The 15,728-nt window shown below is 30.1% G+C and overlaps 1 protein-coding gene across 1 annotated transcript; it reads right to left on the reverse strand.

Annotated features, from left to right (window-relative positions):
* Positions 1-8,807: 8,807 nt before the first annotated feature.
* On the reverse strand, positions 8,808-15,310 carry LOC111704389 (lamin-C). Its single transcript, XM_023476615.1, has 9 exons — positions 15,220-15,310; positions 14,669-14,737; positions 13,802-13,913; positions 13,285-13,355; positions 12,620-12,665; positions 10,726-10,773; positions 10,497-10,546; positions 10,190-10,285; positions 8,808-8,900 (listed from the first exon to the last, which is right to left on the reverse strand). Exons 1-9 carry the CDS (start codon positions 15,292-15,294, stop codon positions 8,808-8,810), a joined length of 660 nt encoding a protein of 219 aa, XP_023332383.1. The 5' UTR covers positions 15,295-15,310.
* Positions 15,311-15,728: the final 418 nt, after the last annotated feature.

A 15,728-nucleotide genomic window follows, 5' to 3' on the forward strand; every position in this document is an offset into this window, starting at 1 on the left:
ACGTGGGACTAACCATGACTACCCATTTTCAAGCTAGGATCATATGAAATTCATAAGCAAGGGGGGAGACATGGGGGGGGGGTGCACTATATCTTCAAGTATTGAAAAGTTGTTTCAGAACCACTTTGCTTATCGTTCAATACATTCTTGGTGAGTTAACTTTTCATATTCCCTTACCAGTTTCCATATCTAAAGTAAGGCAGGAATGCCTCCAGGTCTGCAGCTCAATATCCGTCCTGAATAGTGTTATTTAATCTCAATATCCGTCCTGAATAGTGTTATCTAATCTCAATATCCGTCCTGAATAGTGTTATCTAATCTCAATATCCGTCCTGAATAGTGTTATCTAATCTCAATATCCGTCCTGAAAAGTGTTATCTAATCTCAATATCCGCCCTGAATAGTGTTATCTAATCTCAAAAGAGTAAAGGAATGAAGACAACTTCTGCTTTGTAAAATGTTCTCTATGGTCTGTATCCTATTCTCTCTATAACTAAATTTTACTAGCATTTTGTCAAATGGATTTTACCGATCCAGGGGGGGGGGGCTGAGCACAAATAGCCCTCCCCCCTCCTCGTCGTGTTCGCCTCTAGCTATGTGTATTATTTTTCTTTTTCTACATATTCAGAAGCTATTCTTATTGAAAAACTGAAGAAAAAAAGGATTACGTTTACAGAGTATAATTAAAATTAGGCTTTTAGGGCGCTTCCCGCCCATCTTCTATTTCAATTGTGAACATGCTCTCTTCTTATACATTGTAAAACAAAAACAAACAAAATATTTCGCGGATTTTACAAAATAATGGTGGATTTTCAAAATTTTTAAAGATCAAATTTTCTTTAAATTTTTTTTTTGAAAATTCGATCATCTATAAACATTCCCATTTGGGCCCTATCGGTTCAGTCGTTTCAAGCAAAGTATATATATCGATTACGTTCCTATTGTTAAAATGTATTGGTTCTAATTTACATCATTTATTTAACCCTATCACGATTGGGAGGGGGGGATGTTTTCTACACCCCCCCCCCCGGTCAAATAGCGGGTCGGTGTTTCGAAAATATCAGAAATGGTTAATAACTTTTTATTAATTAGGCTACAGGGCTAAGACTTCTTTATTTGAAAAGCCATTAAAAAATGGTATATATATATATGGTATAATAATGGTATAATAACATGTGTCATATATTAATACTTGTCAAAAGTAAAAATAACTATATTTGAAAATTTTTTCGACATACTTTTTAAACGTTTTTAAAATCCTCCCTTACACCTTAACCATTAAAGTTGAAGGTCTAATTTTTTTTTAATTAGCAGGCCTTGCAAAGTCGGAATAGGGACATGCATCACACTCCCATCTTCATTCTTTATTAAACAAAAATAGCCTAATCAGGATAGGGTTAAAACCTATCGATTTGGTTTAGATACACTTACAACTGTAAAAGAAGACGATGTTCTGAGCTCTTCACTTGCTTTTTTTAATACAAGTTGTAAATTTAGTTTTATTATTATCATTATTGTTATCATTATCATTATCATTATCATCATTATATCATTATAATTATCATTATTACATAGCTTTATTATTGTCATAAATTCACCTTATTGGTCCAGTAGCAAGCCAGCTGTAGCTGATGTTTTCTTCTGTTTTCAACCCAATCCAGGGTCCGGTTTCCCAAGTACCAATTACAATACCCTACACACATTTACCCAAAAATAGAAGCAAAACTATTAGGAACTGTCTGAGTTACATACCAACTATGAACGTACAAAAGCATTTTTTTAAAATTTCATTTATCTTTTTAAAAATTTCTCTAATTCTAGGATAAACATAAACCTGCCTGAATCAGTGCTGAAAATCTAGAATTTATTTTCCCAATTGAAATGACAGAAGAAAATGGTTCCAGCGGATAAACAAAGTTAATTGGTCTGCTCCTATAGCAGATTGTAAACTGTGCTGGCATAACCAACTCAGTCTGATCATACAAAATACCATCGCATAAATTTTATTGCTAATAAAGATTTAATTGTATTCTGTGCGATTCTAAAAATTTTAAGTTTTTGTCTCCATATTTACAAGTTTTTCTTTAATAAATGACAACAAAATTTTTTATTTTGGTTAATGATGCAAAGTTTTAATTTGTATTCCTCTGCCACAACACAATCAATAGAAGCCACTCCAGGAACAAAACTATCAGTATTCCTGAATAACAAATGGTTCATGAAAGTTATTTTTAGCTAATACCCTGATTATTTTAGTTTAGGATCACAACTAAGTCTATAAACCCCCAGTAATGTTCACGAAAGCTAGAAACCTCAATAATATCTAGGCAATCGTCATAATCAAATGGTTAAATGGCCGGTGCGATTCTTTTTTAGGCATCATCGCCTTAGAAAATATATTTACAGTTAAATATGTAAAATATAACAAATAAAATTTTAAATTTTTTAACAAGGATATCTTTAATTTGATTCAGGTTTTATGAGTTTTTATTTTTATTTTACAAGAAATACATTTTTTCCAGAATAACCAAATTATTAGTTACCAAATAGTTATTATTAAAATGTTAGTTACCAAATTATCAGTTACCAAAACCCACCCATCGAAAACATTCACATTGCATCTTTAATACTAAAAAGGCTGAAGGGTCTGAATAGCATGAACCCTTGTAAATAAAAAAGACCTTAATGATTATGCTTTAGAAGAGTTTAAGTTTCAAGGTGTCAAGGTGTCAAAAATAAGAATTCTGAAGCAAAAACAAAGAGAGACTGACACTACCGTCCTACCTACTGGTCCATTAGTCGTGGATCCCCCCCCCTGAAACATAAGGATTCCGTATTTTGTGATAATTTTTCTAATAAAGCTCTTCACTCATATATCTAGTAAGCTATAGCTGACCAAACACCTGGATCAAATTGGCTGACTATTTTTGAGGGATCCCATGGGTATAAAATAGGCAAAAAAAATGAGAAAAAAATTTCTTTTTTCAAATTAAAAATTTGTATCTAATTTTTTTAATTCAATGGGCTACGCCGGGCTCATCAGCTAATAATAATTAAATTATTATGTAATAAACATCTGATTATTGTAATTGGTATACTACTAACCTTAAATCTAGATTATTGTTGAGAAAGAATGTCTCTATTATAGTACAGGATGCGAACCGAGCTCCAAGAAGAAATAAAAGGGCTGCCTTCATGTTGTCTCCGCTGATGATAAACATGAGATATTGAAGCCCTTCTAGAAAGGAAAAGTACATTAAACTGTAAGCTAGGCCTCAAAAGTCTAAACTGAATTTAGTGACACTACAGTTTAACCAGTTCAACCAGCTCACAAGAGAAGTGGTTCAACTACGTAGTTTAGCTACCTCTCTCCATATTCATTAAATGACTATCATCGTAATATTTGGAAGCATATTGCTTGCTTAAAGTGAAATAACAGATTTCAGAAAAAGAGCATATAGAGCATATAGAGCATATAGAGCATGTAGAGCATATAGAGGCCAAAACTTGCATTGCCAGTTAGCTAACAAAGACTACCCCTAATTAGAAACTGTCAGAAAAGATCTTGTTCTTCGAATTTCTTTTTACATACAAATTGACGATCGATGTAATTATTTTAAGCAAATTGCATTTTTCTTGCAAATCCCCCCCCCCTAATGCCTATTGCCCATCGTCTGTTCTAAAAGCTTTATCTGATCAATAATGTGGAAGATATCGTCGTTTTTAGTTGTTTCTTTAGTTGAAATGTGCAAGTCACATTAATAGAGAGACCATCGTTGAAAATAATCGATTTTGTGAAGTGGATATTTTATTTATTTTTTAGTGTACATAATTTTTAAGGGTGCTAATGTGAATGGTTCATGCCACTCTAAATACATCCCGTAGAATATTATTGTTGCTGCAAAACAATTCTGATTTTTAAATCAAACTTTTGTTTGTACTAGACTGTGATACTGCTTAGTGTTGAACAAACTTGACGGTTTTATATAATCTGATAAAGGTCCTGAGTAAATATTTAATAATGAGTTGGACCAAGGTTGTATAATAAGGTTGGTTACTCTCAATGCGCTCTATTGTACGGAAAATGTCGGCTCCTAAGATAGATAAAAAACTCATATGATGTGCTCCGTACATTGGAGCGCATAGAGAGTAACCAACTTTAATATACAGCCTTGGGTTAAACGGGTACTAATGCAAGGCAAGTTAATTGCGGTCGCGTATATTCTGCGTACATATTGAAACCAGTTCTCTCTGGGTGGACTTTGCAAACAAGAATAGATGCATCAATGTTCGTTTAGTATCCGAGGAGGTTAAAAGCATTAATTTTGATAATTTTGAAAATTTACTTAATATTTTCCTAAGACCAGAATATTTCATAGATTATTTTTGTGTAAATGGATTCCATGTCAGGCTTCGACATCCGTCTTGTGTTTACTTTTCCGCCCAAATACAGTACACTGCAGTATAAAAAAATGCGCAAACCTCTGAAATAACTTTCCTTGTGTTAGTACTTTGGGTTAAGCTAACAAAGAGTAAACTATTTTTAACTCCTTGCTTTTATATCCAAATATATTTGTATTTCAAATAGTTAGTATATTTTCCTTTATATTCTCAATTTCCTTGATCGTCCATATGTTCATAGGTCCTAAGATTACTGCTATTTGTCCAAAATTTGCTAAAAAATCTGTCTCTATAAATTTTTAAAAATATTTTCGAAAACCAGAACAATATCATATTTTCAATTGTCTGACACTCAACATGTTTTTCTGTCAAATATCAAATAACAATTTATGAATTGTTAACATTTTTTGGTTGATTTTCTAACAAAATCGATATTAATCCAATTCAGCGTAAGGAGAAGTATCAAAGTAAGAGTACCAAATAACATATCAAGATAAATGTATCGAAAATCGTGTGCCTTAAACCACGCTTCTTCTAACCTTGTAAATATCATACTTATGAACATGATTGAAAAATATTTGAGATATGTAACATCTATACAATTAATATATTGTAACATCTATACAATTAATATATTGCAACATCTTTACAAGTAATATATTGTAACATCTATACAATTAATATATTGTAACATCTATACAATTAATATATTGTAACATCTTTACAAGTAATATATTGTAACATCTATACAATTAATATATTGTAACATTTTTTTCTGAATACAAAGGAAGAAGAATAACTTAACCTGTCTTAAACGAATAAATATTTAAATACCAAAAAGATTAAAGTATGTTTTTGACTTGAGAGATTTCTGCATAACAACTTGGTTTGATTTAAACACACTCCTTTTTCTTGGTTAAAGTAAGTGTAATTTTGCATTACCCTCCATGCAAAGATAGCAGGTAAAGTATAGTACAGTGAAACTCTTAATAAATTTCAGTATTTGCGAAAATAAATAAATAGCCATGCATATGTGGGAACAGTTTTAAAGAGTTCCATATAATCATTTAATTAAAAAACTAAATATCTGCTACATTCCCTTATCAGAAAGTGAAGAATACGACATTTGATGAATTCTTTCGATGTATTCGTTATTATTAAGGGTTTCACTGTATAATATTTATTTTCAAATACAAAATACAAAATAATAATGAATGATGGCTAAAGACAAAACACGAAAGAAAATTTAATATGACCCAATTGAAAATATAATGTTTAATAATTTTGTTCTGAATCTTAACAGTATCATTGAAACCTTTAACCGAGTTCTAATGTCAAATTGGACATTAAAAATTTATTAATATTTTTCTTTTGCTCTTAATAGTTTATGCCTATTGTTTATAAACTTGCACTTGCCTTGCTCTAACCGTATAAAAATTTTCTGGATATGTTTAAAAACCAAAACTCCAATTAATAAAACAAGGATGTTTATAGGAATTTGGTAAATTTCATATTATTTTCATTCCTGTTATATTGAATCGTGTGTAAAGCTTTGTTTTTGATTTCTCAAATCAACAAATCCATGCTAAAATTAGTTTTTAAAAAATTATGACTTTCTAAAAGCATAAATCAAATATTTATTTAGAACATTTTTAAGTTTCTCTGTATAGAAGAGACAGTTTTAATAATAGTATTAAGAAGGGTCTGGGTGTTTAAAAAAAAAATTCACAATCTCATTAAAAGTAGCATGATCTGAACCAGTACAAGGTTTTTACCGTACCGTACCAGCCCGTCTAGTGTACAGCAGAGTATGTGGATGATCCAACAGGAATGGTGAGCTCAATTATAGTGATTAACTATCTTTTACATTTTTGAACAGCAAACGTCTTTGGATTGTGTGTTTTAAGGTTTAACAAGGTTTAAAGGACTCCCAAAAAAACAACTAGAATTTCAAAATATAATTTTTTATTACACTATTCTAGATTTTTAATATTCTCACCTGAGCTGAATTAAGAATTAATTAATAATATTATTATTATTAAAAAAATAAATATAAATTTAATCCATTTTCATTCACTTAGTTGATAAACAAGGACAATTATATATCCTGATTAAAAACCATCAATAGCCTTTTAAACAGAAGAATGGCGAAAAAATTATTTGTTTTCTGTCAAACTTTCCTTTTCAGCCTCATTAATTTGAGTTAATTAATTTCTCTACTTCGCTGTTTGAATTTTTACATTTAAAGATATTGGGGCCTAGAAAAGGCGCGAAACAAATATGAACATACCTTGATAATTGATTGGATAGCAAATTGACAGAACTACGATGTAACTATTGTCATGCTTTTGTGTGCATACTGCATTTGGAAACAATATCACGCACCTCTGACCCTTTAGTAATGGTAAATTCAACCTAAAGTCATACCGCGTCAACCTTGTTGCACCGACTAGTCCTATTGAGTGTGTGCTTCATTTACCCCTCAGAATATATATATATTCTGAGATTTACCCAATGTCCGGGTGATACACTACATACTGGGACCGGAAAAGTTGACCAAGGTCGGAATTTCAAATTCAGCTGCCCGTGATATGTACTTCAAAGATAAACAAAAGCCTTCCATGCCCCACATAGAAGTATGAAAACTTGCCTGCCTAGAACGGACAGAAAATTGATTGCCAGGAGAAAAGAGTATTTATAGTAAAATTAAGTCAAAGCAAGTGTAAAACCGTCATTTTGTTGTACTGTTTCCATACTGTAGGTGTACTTCACACATTTGCAATCTATCAGCTTTTAGGGACATTAACATACTTTTATAGAAAATTTTTTATTTAAATCTTTGCTCTGACAACCTTTCATACATGCCCGAGCTCATTACTGCTTAACCTACGTTGATAGAAATAAATTTTATGTGTTTTTTTTCTTCAGAAAAAAGGCAACATAGTTGAAACAGGAAAAGTTTTTGTGTATAAAGAATCTTTAAATTAAAGTTTAAAATCTTTAAAAATTTCCGTTCACCAAAAGTTTTGAGACCAAGTTTTGATCGTTAACTTATCTTAAATCGTTTGGAAAAAAGGATGGTTTTTTATTTCTGTGAACGACAAAATTCTCTTATTTATCTTTCTGACATAACACTCGAGCTGGTATACTAAAAATTGGGTGTATATATGTATATCTCCCACCGACCACCCAAGCAAATAGTTGTAAAACAAAAATTATTAATCTCGAGATTCTTCATTTTTTAAATCATTATCAAATCATGAGGAATGATAAAATTTCAATTTTTACAAAAAGCAGTTTTTTAATAATTTATTACAAAAAAATATAATTTGCATTAGGTTTATAAGATTAAAATTTATGTTCATATTTCATCTTAAAATAACATTATTATACCTTTGTAATTAATAATTACAAGTTTTCAAAGTATTGGAATTTCTTGCGCTACTTTGTAACTTTTCATGAAAAACAATAAGTAAAAAAGATAAAATGAGCCCCTATACTCTGGTCCAAACTTCTTCAATATTCATAAAATCTTTACTTTACTAACAGAGCTTAATATTTGTAAAGACGACATATTAAAGCAAAAAACGTCAAATTAAAGTCAACTCGCTAAATGAACAAGCATCTATAATGTAAATTGAAATTCTACATAAATGCGGGATTAAGGCAAACATTCAAAATCCCAATGAAAAATTTATCAAAAATAATCAAACTCAAAGCATTTGTACAACACTGTTTAGAAATTTACATTTTACATTTTACAATATACATTATTAATACATTATTACAAGAAGAAAAACTTGACTCTTCAGAAAAATGTAAATAAACTTAAAGATACATGGAATGATTTTAACTCAAAAAATCTGCAATATTTTAGAATTTATAATCATTCTACAATTTTATTCTTAGCCGATATAGATGCTTTGAAATTTTCATTAGAGTTGAGTATGATTGATTGAGTGATTTTGTGCTATAGTCTCTTCAGATGCCTAAAATAAAGATCATTGATTTTTAGGGTTAAGATCAAGATCAAGATCAAGATCAAGATCAAGATCAAGATCAAGATCAAGATCAAGATCAAGATCAAGATTAAGATTAAGATCAAGATCAAGATCAGGATCAGGATCAAGATCAAGATCAAATTAAGATCAATCGATCAAAATTAAGATAATGGCCATGGCTAAGATATATATCTGAAAAACATGATATGAAATATAGGATAATTCATAATAAGATTTTAAAACAACCTTATAAGTATGATATCTAAGCTTAGGGCTTGCTGGGGTAGAGCAGCCACGGGAGCTAGATAGACTCTGGGACACTGATAATAATAACAATAATAATAATAATAATAATAATAATAATAATAATAATAATAATAATAATAATAATAATAATAATGATAATTACTCACTGTCGTCTCTGATATCTATTCCCAATCTATCCTCCTCGCTTTCAACGAGTTTCCTGTAAACTGCAATCTCCATATCCAGTGCAGTCTAGGTATTATAATATCGTTAAACGACATGGTTTATAACTTCGTTGGTGACTGTGAAAGTAATAAAACATGACTTCTTGATTTAGGAGATTCGTAGTTTGAGATATCTAGGATATCTACAATATCTCATCGCGGTAAATTTTCAATGTTTTCCTATGATTCAATTTAAAATTAGATCGACCAGGAACCTGTTAAAATAAAGTGATAACCAGAAAACTCTGAAATAGTAAGACGACTTTATAGCAATAGTGTATTTGAACTTGTTATGATTTTACTAGACACTTATTAAATGAATTGGGTCTGTTTTCACTACACAATTGCTGTGGCACAAGCGCACTGGACTATTTAAAGTCATAACTTGAGTCTATTATTTTTTAATATTATTTATTAAACCTTTAAGAAACGTTTGAATATTAGATCTAACTGAATCCATAGTTTGAAATATCAAAGGTTTGAATATTAGATCTAGCAGAATCCATAGTTTGAAATATCAAAGGTTTGAATATTAGATCTAGCAGAATCCATAGTTTGAAATATCAAAGGTTTGAATATTAGATCTAGCAGAATCCATAGTTTGAAATATCAAAGGTTTGAATATTAGATCTAGCAGAATCCATAGTTTGAAATATCAAAGGTTTGAATATTAGATCTAGCAGAATCCATAGTTTGAAATATCAAAGGTTTGAATATTAGATCTAGCAGAATCCATAGTTTGAAATATCAAAGGTTTGAATATTAGATCTAGCAGAATCCATAGTTTGAAATATCAAAGGTTTGAATATTAGATCTAGCAGAATCCATAGTTTGAAATATCAAAGGTTTGAATATTAGATCTAGCAGAATCCATAGTTTGAAATATCAAAGGTTTGAATATTAGATCTAGCAGAATCCATAGTTTGAAATATCAAAGGTTTGAATATTAGATCTAGCAGAATCCATAGTTTGAAATATCAAAGGTTTGAATATTAGATCTAGCAGAATCCATAGTTTGAAATATCAAAGGTTTGAATATTAGATCTAGCAGAATCCATAGTTTGAAATATCAAAGGTTTGAATATTAGATCTAGCAGAATCCATAGTTTGAAATANGTGAAAATCCGCGAATTATTTTTGTTTAGTTTTACGATGTACACAAAGAGAACATGTTCACAACTAATTTAGAAGATGGGCGCGAAGCGCCCTCTAAGGCTAGAAAGAAGGGTGCGAAGCGCCTTGAATTTCTAGTAAATAAAATTTGTTGAACAATTAATGAATTAATTTATGAATTAACTATTAATAATGATAATAAACCTGTCGTTTATGTCCAGAATCCTGCTCTCTCAGTTTTTCTTCCATATTTTCTATTCTATCCTGAAGACCTTCCCGCTGCTCTTCAAGGTATTTAACCTAAAAGAGAGTTTTCAAAAATGATAATTACAGTTGTACGAAAAAAGCTTTTTCCCTCTTTCGGTGTTATGATAACTAAATTTTATTTTTACCTTTGAAATACTAATTTTGGGCTAAATGTGCTTGTGATCATGGCTGTTTTACTATTCAAAGACGACCCATCGTAAACAAGCACAATACTTCGCAAAGAAAATCTTCGTTAAAATTTTACCTTTGATAAAAGAGCAGTTACTCTTCTATTAGTTTCATCCAACCCTTGTCCTTAAACATTGGAAAATTTAAAAGAAGCGGGAAGCGTTAAAATAATTTTTTCTTGTTGTGCAGGGTGTGCCAATAAAAAGGGAATTAAAAAACATAAAAATAGATACTATTGTCAAAGACGATCTCATCGTAATTTAATTCTTATGTTTATTGGAACACTCTGTAGTAGTGTACTCTACCAGTGGAGTTATTCTTGTACCGCTCCTTAGAGAGGGCAGACTGAAGATCTAAAACAGGAACACAAAATAATCCATGAAAATACAAAAATCAATACTTTATCTTAATAAATCATTTAAAACTATACATCCTGATAGAAATCAATACTTTATCTTAATAAATCATTTAAAACTATACATCATGATAGAAATCAATACTTTATCAATTAAAAACTATACATCCTGATAGAAATCAATACTTTATCTTATAAAATCATTTAAAAACTATACATCCTGAAGATCTAGCAGAATCCATAGTTTGAAATATCAAAGGTTTGAATATTAGATCTAGCAGAATCCATAGTTTGAAATATCAAAGGTTTGAATATTAGATCTAACAGAATCCATAGTTTGAAATATCAAAGGTTTGAATATTAGATCTAGCAGAATCCATAGTTTGAAATATCAAAGGTTTGAATATTAGATCTAGCAGAATCCATAGTTTGAAATATCAAAGGTCTCCAAAATATGAGGGATTAGAGAATGTGGGGAGTAATGAGTTCCTTTTTAATTGTGAAAATTATTTTTTAGAATATAATTTTATTTTTATTTACTACTTAAAAATGTTAAAAGATGATTAAGCAGCTTACATGCAGATATTGTTCAGGCTTTTTTAGCCTCAAGAGATTCCCAAGAATCTCTCTAGCCTCAAGAGAGATTCACATGAATCTCTCTAAGAGCTAAATCATTTGGTAAATAGTCCTAGCTGTTTTTCCTTACATAGTTTGTATGTACATACTGTACAGCTTTCTCTAGCTGCTTAAAAGTCGACCTGGTACTTGAAATAAGTACCTTTGTATCCATAAGGTTCTGGTATTCCTGGAGCTGATTATGAATCTCATTAAGAATCTTCTTTATCTCATCATCCTTCAGAAGAATCTAAAATAGAAAATATTGAAAGATGAAATATAAAGGGCAGAATCTAGGGGCGCATACATGGGGGAGAGGTATTGGGGCTCAGCCCCCACCAACCTGGATCAGTGAAACCTATGGTTTCTAGGGGGTTTCAGACCCAAACGGAGCAGAATCCCCTCCAAAGAAAAATTTTTGAAAGAATGATATAAAAAACAAATCAACCAGTAAATTAAGATGAAAGAAAACTAAATAAAATAGATCCTAAAATATATCATCTAATTAAAAAAAATTATCTAGATTAAATTTCAGCTAAAATCTATATATAAATTTGGCTTGTCTGTCTGTTTGTTTGTCTGTTTGTTTGTTTGTTTGTATCCAATAAACGTCAAAACGGCTGAACAGATCGGGCCCAAATTTTTTGTGGGACATCTAGAGACCCCAGGGAATGTTTATGAAAAATCAAAATTTCAAATATTTGTCTCTATCAAAATTCGACCGTCATTAAATTTTTAAAAATTTTGAAAATCCGCGAAATTTTTTGTAAAAATCCGCGAATTATTTTTGTTTAGTTTTACGATGTACACAAAGAGAACATGTTCACAACTAATTTAGAAGATGGGAACATCCTGATAGAAATCAATACTTTATCTTATAAAATCATTTAAAAACTATACATCCTGATAGAAATCAATACTTTATCTAATAAAATCATTTAAAAACTAAACATCCTGATAGAAATCAATACTTTTCATCGTAAAATGTGGAGACTATTTTTAATGTTGAAAATAATGACATTTGAAATATCGAACAGTTTAATTGAGTTCACACTTTGTTAGTGTTTTTTTTCCAACTGTTTTAGTAAAATCTCAAAAACAGAAATTCTTCTCCTTGGACAAAAGACCAGAAAAATGTTTCCCTCAAACATAAAATCTTAAAACAATGACAGAAAGTTTTGTCAAGTAGATACAAAAATTAGAAAGGCTTTAAGAGTTAAAAATCTGACCTGAAACTCTTTTCTCATATTTCTTGGTAAACTCATTCTTCCCTTCCTAAACAATATCAGAGGGTACAGGGTGTCCCACGAAACATGACAGTTGGTAAATTGTTTAAAATACCCTCTTCCATAAATTGTTGATAAGTTGTTTGATACTAAACAGAATAGTAAAAATTATTATATGGCAGTCATGTTTTAGTTAAATTGATTTCAAAGTAAAATATATTGAGAAAAAGATGTTTTAACGAAATAAAATTCAAAAAATATATTATAGTATATGGAAAAAGACATTCAAAATTGTTCACCAAGTGTCATGTTTCGTGGGACACCCAGTATACATCAAGATGGGGAAATTAGTTGTTTCCCTCTCCCTTTCCACCGCATACAATTTTTTGCCTTTATTATGATGAAAAAAGTTTTATTGGTTTTAGAATAAGTTTGTTTTGTTTAATGGTGAATTTTAGATTTAAAGATGGCTCCGGGAAATTTGCAAAGTTTAAATTACCCCNAAAATCAACAAGTATTTAAAATTATGAAAGAATATTTATCCATTTAATTTTCAAGCACAAACTAAATTATATTTGCTTAATAGAAAATTACATTGAGTCTCAGATGATTAAATTAGAGCTAAAAAGTTACTCATTTTTAGTTAAATTTTTTTCTTCAAGTTTTACCTTAACTTGGTTTTCATAAACCTCTCTTAAGGTTGCCAGAGCTTTCTGTACTCTGTCTTCATATTCACGCTCTACAACAAGCAATATTAATTATAAATAATTCGATAAACCTCAAGATGTTTTATTCTTTTAACTTGCAGCTATAGTTTGGAAAATGGGTAAACCATTCTTTATAAATATATATAAAATTATATTTATGTTGGTGTTTGTTTAATGTCAATTTCCAAAACAAAATTTCAATTTAAAATCTTAAAAATTATTTTTTGGACAAAATTGCAGTATGAAAAGAAATCTGTGTGAGTCTTTAATTTTTTTCAAAGAAAATTTGTTAATTTGTTCAACATAAAAAATCGAATATTATTGGAAGAAAGAGACGCCGTAAAAGTATAGTTTCAAATAAAGTCACAAAACCGAAATTTCCATATTTTATGAAAAATATTTAAAAAAGCATTGACTTTTTTTTTCAAAGTATCCAAGAACAGTTCAAAAGACATAACATTTGACCTTCCAGACCTACCTAGCTTCCCAGCAATTTCCGTAACCTCCATCTGTTTCCTAGATTTGACCTCCTTCACCCTTGAATCCATGATGTCAACTTTGTCCTTTAGCTCCACGTTCAACCTCTGAGCCTGGTCGTTTATGAAATTAGTTTAGGTTTAAACAGTTTACAGAGCATGGAATATAATATTTCTAAATTTTAGTTTTTAGGATAAATACATTTTAACCCAAATCCTTGAAAAATTCAAGAAAATAAATTGCTCAAAATAAGACTATATTAATTAAAGGAATTAAGTCTTTGCCACAAACTCTGATTTTCTAATCACTATATCTTTGGAACCAAATGTTGCATACCTTAGATATTTCAAACTATGAATTCTGTTAGATCAAGTAATCTGAGTTTAAAATATCAAAGGTTTAAAACATCGGGTTCTAAAGATATTGTGTTTTAACTATTTGATTTTGTTCCAAAGACTCAATTCCTTTGACTAATGTTTAATGTAAGTGCTAAGTTTCTATTTCATTTTGACGAGGATCCGGATTAATGAATCCTTTCTGAAAAAATTGGATCCAGCAGCTCATGAATATTACTTTAAAGCGATGTTTGCTAATTTTCTACATTGATCTTGATCCAGGTCAAGGGAGCTAAATCAAATGCTGTAGATTCCATATATCCTGACCCTGATCACAGGGGTCATTTTTGGGAAAATCTTAAATTTTTAGCTTATTTTTCCAAGGGAAACAATTAAAAAACAACGAAAAATCAGGAGCATTTTTAAAGCTGTCAAAACTTGTTTTTATTTTTGCTTTTTTAGCATGAAGGTCAATTCTTACCTGAAGCTGTAGGTCAGCGTTAACCTTTTTTAACATGAAGGTTAATTCTTACCTGAAGCTGTAGGTCAGCGTTAACCTTTTTAACATCATTTATCTGGAACACTGTTTCGTTGATCTTCTCCTAAAATTAAAACAATTGTTTAAAATTTTTCATGAAACACAACAAAAAACAAGAATCAATTTAAAAAATCAATCATTGATAAAGAACAATGAATAAAGTAATTAATGCGAGAAACTAATTTTTATGAAACCCTAAATATATTTATTACTTTTCATCCGTGTTTTTCCATTGTAAAGGAACTGAGTCGTTGCCACTCTGATTTTCTAATTCTTAGAACTTTGCTACCCAATGTCTTAAACCTTTGATATTTCAAACTATGACGTCTCCTAGATCAAATAATCTAAGTTTGAAATATCAAAGAATTACAACATCAGGTTGATGAGTTGAAGTGATAAGAAAATTTTAGTTTGTGGCAAAAACTCAATTCCTTTCCCTTTCCAAAATGCGCAGATGGTGGTGGGGAGGGGGAAGGAGGAAGCCCCCCCTCCCATTTATATTTCTACTGCAAAAAAGTCCCAATCGTTGAAAGTCTTAAATGGTACCTGTGTTTTCTCTACATCTGGCAGAATATCGTTCAATTTCTCTTCAACACGAATTTTATCTTTCTCAGACGCCATCACTCGGTTCCTTAGAAGATTATCGTTCACTACTTTATCGGTATGAATTATTAAGTGATTAGAATTGTAAACTTATCTCTAATATTTTTAATATATTTCATAGATATATGATATATAATATATTATATATAATGTAGTGATACTTTTTTCGTACAATTCTTTTATTTGACCTATTTGAAAATATTTCACAATTGCAATTTCATAAAATAATAAGTTTTAATAAAATTTTTTTTATTTAATACTCTGTGTTTAAAATAGATAAAAAATTATTCTAAAACTATCCTACCTGAGCCCCATATATTCTAAAACTATCCTACCTGAGCCCCATATATTCTAAAACTATCCTACCTGAGCCCCATATATTCTAAAACTATCCTACCTGAGCCCCATATTCTAAAACTATCCTACCTGAGCCCCATATATTCGAATACTAT

This window comes from Eurytemora carolleeae, unplaced genomic scaffold, assembly GCF_000591075.1.
Source record: "Eurytemora carolleeae unplaced genomic scaffold, Eaff_2.0 scaffold580, whole genome shotgun sequence".
Taxonomy (NCBI): Eukaryota; Metazoa; Arthropoda; class Copepoda; order Calanoida; family Temoridae; genus Eurytemora; species Eurytemora carolleeae.

Coding starts and splice junctions, on each gene's coding strand:
- LOC111704389 (XM_023476615.1), bottom strand. CDS start 15,294: ATGGCGTCTGAGAAAGATAAAATTCGTGTTGAAGAGAAATTGAACGAT. Junction 12,666..13,284: donor TTTATGAAAACCAAGTTAAG/GTAAAACTTGAA, acceptor GATATTGTTTAG/GAAGGGAAGAATGAGTTTAC. Junction 10,774..12,619: donor ATATGAGAAAAGAGTTTCAG/GTCAGATTTTTA, acceptor TTCCTGTTTTAG/ATCTTCAGTCTGCCCTCTCT.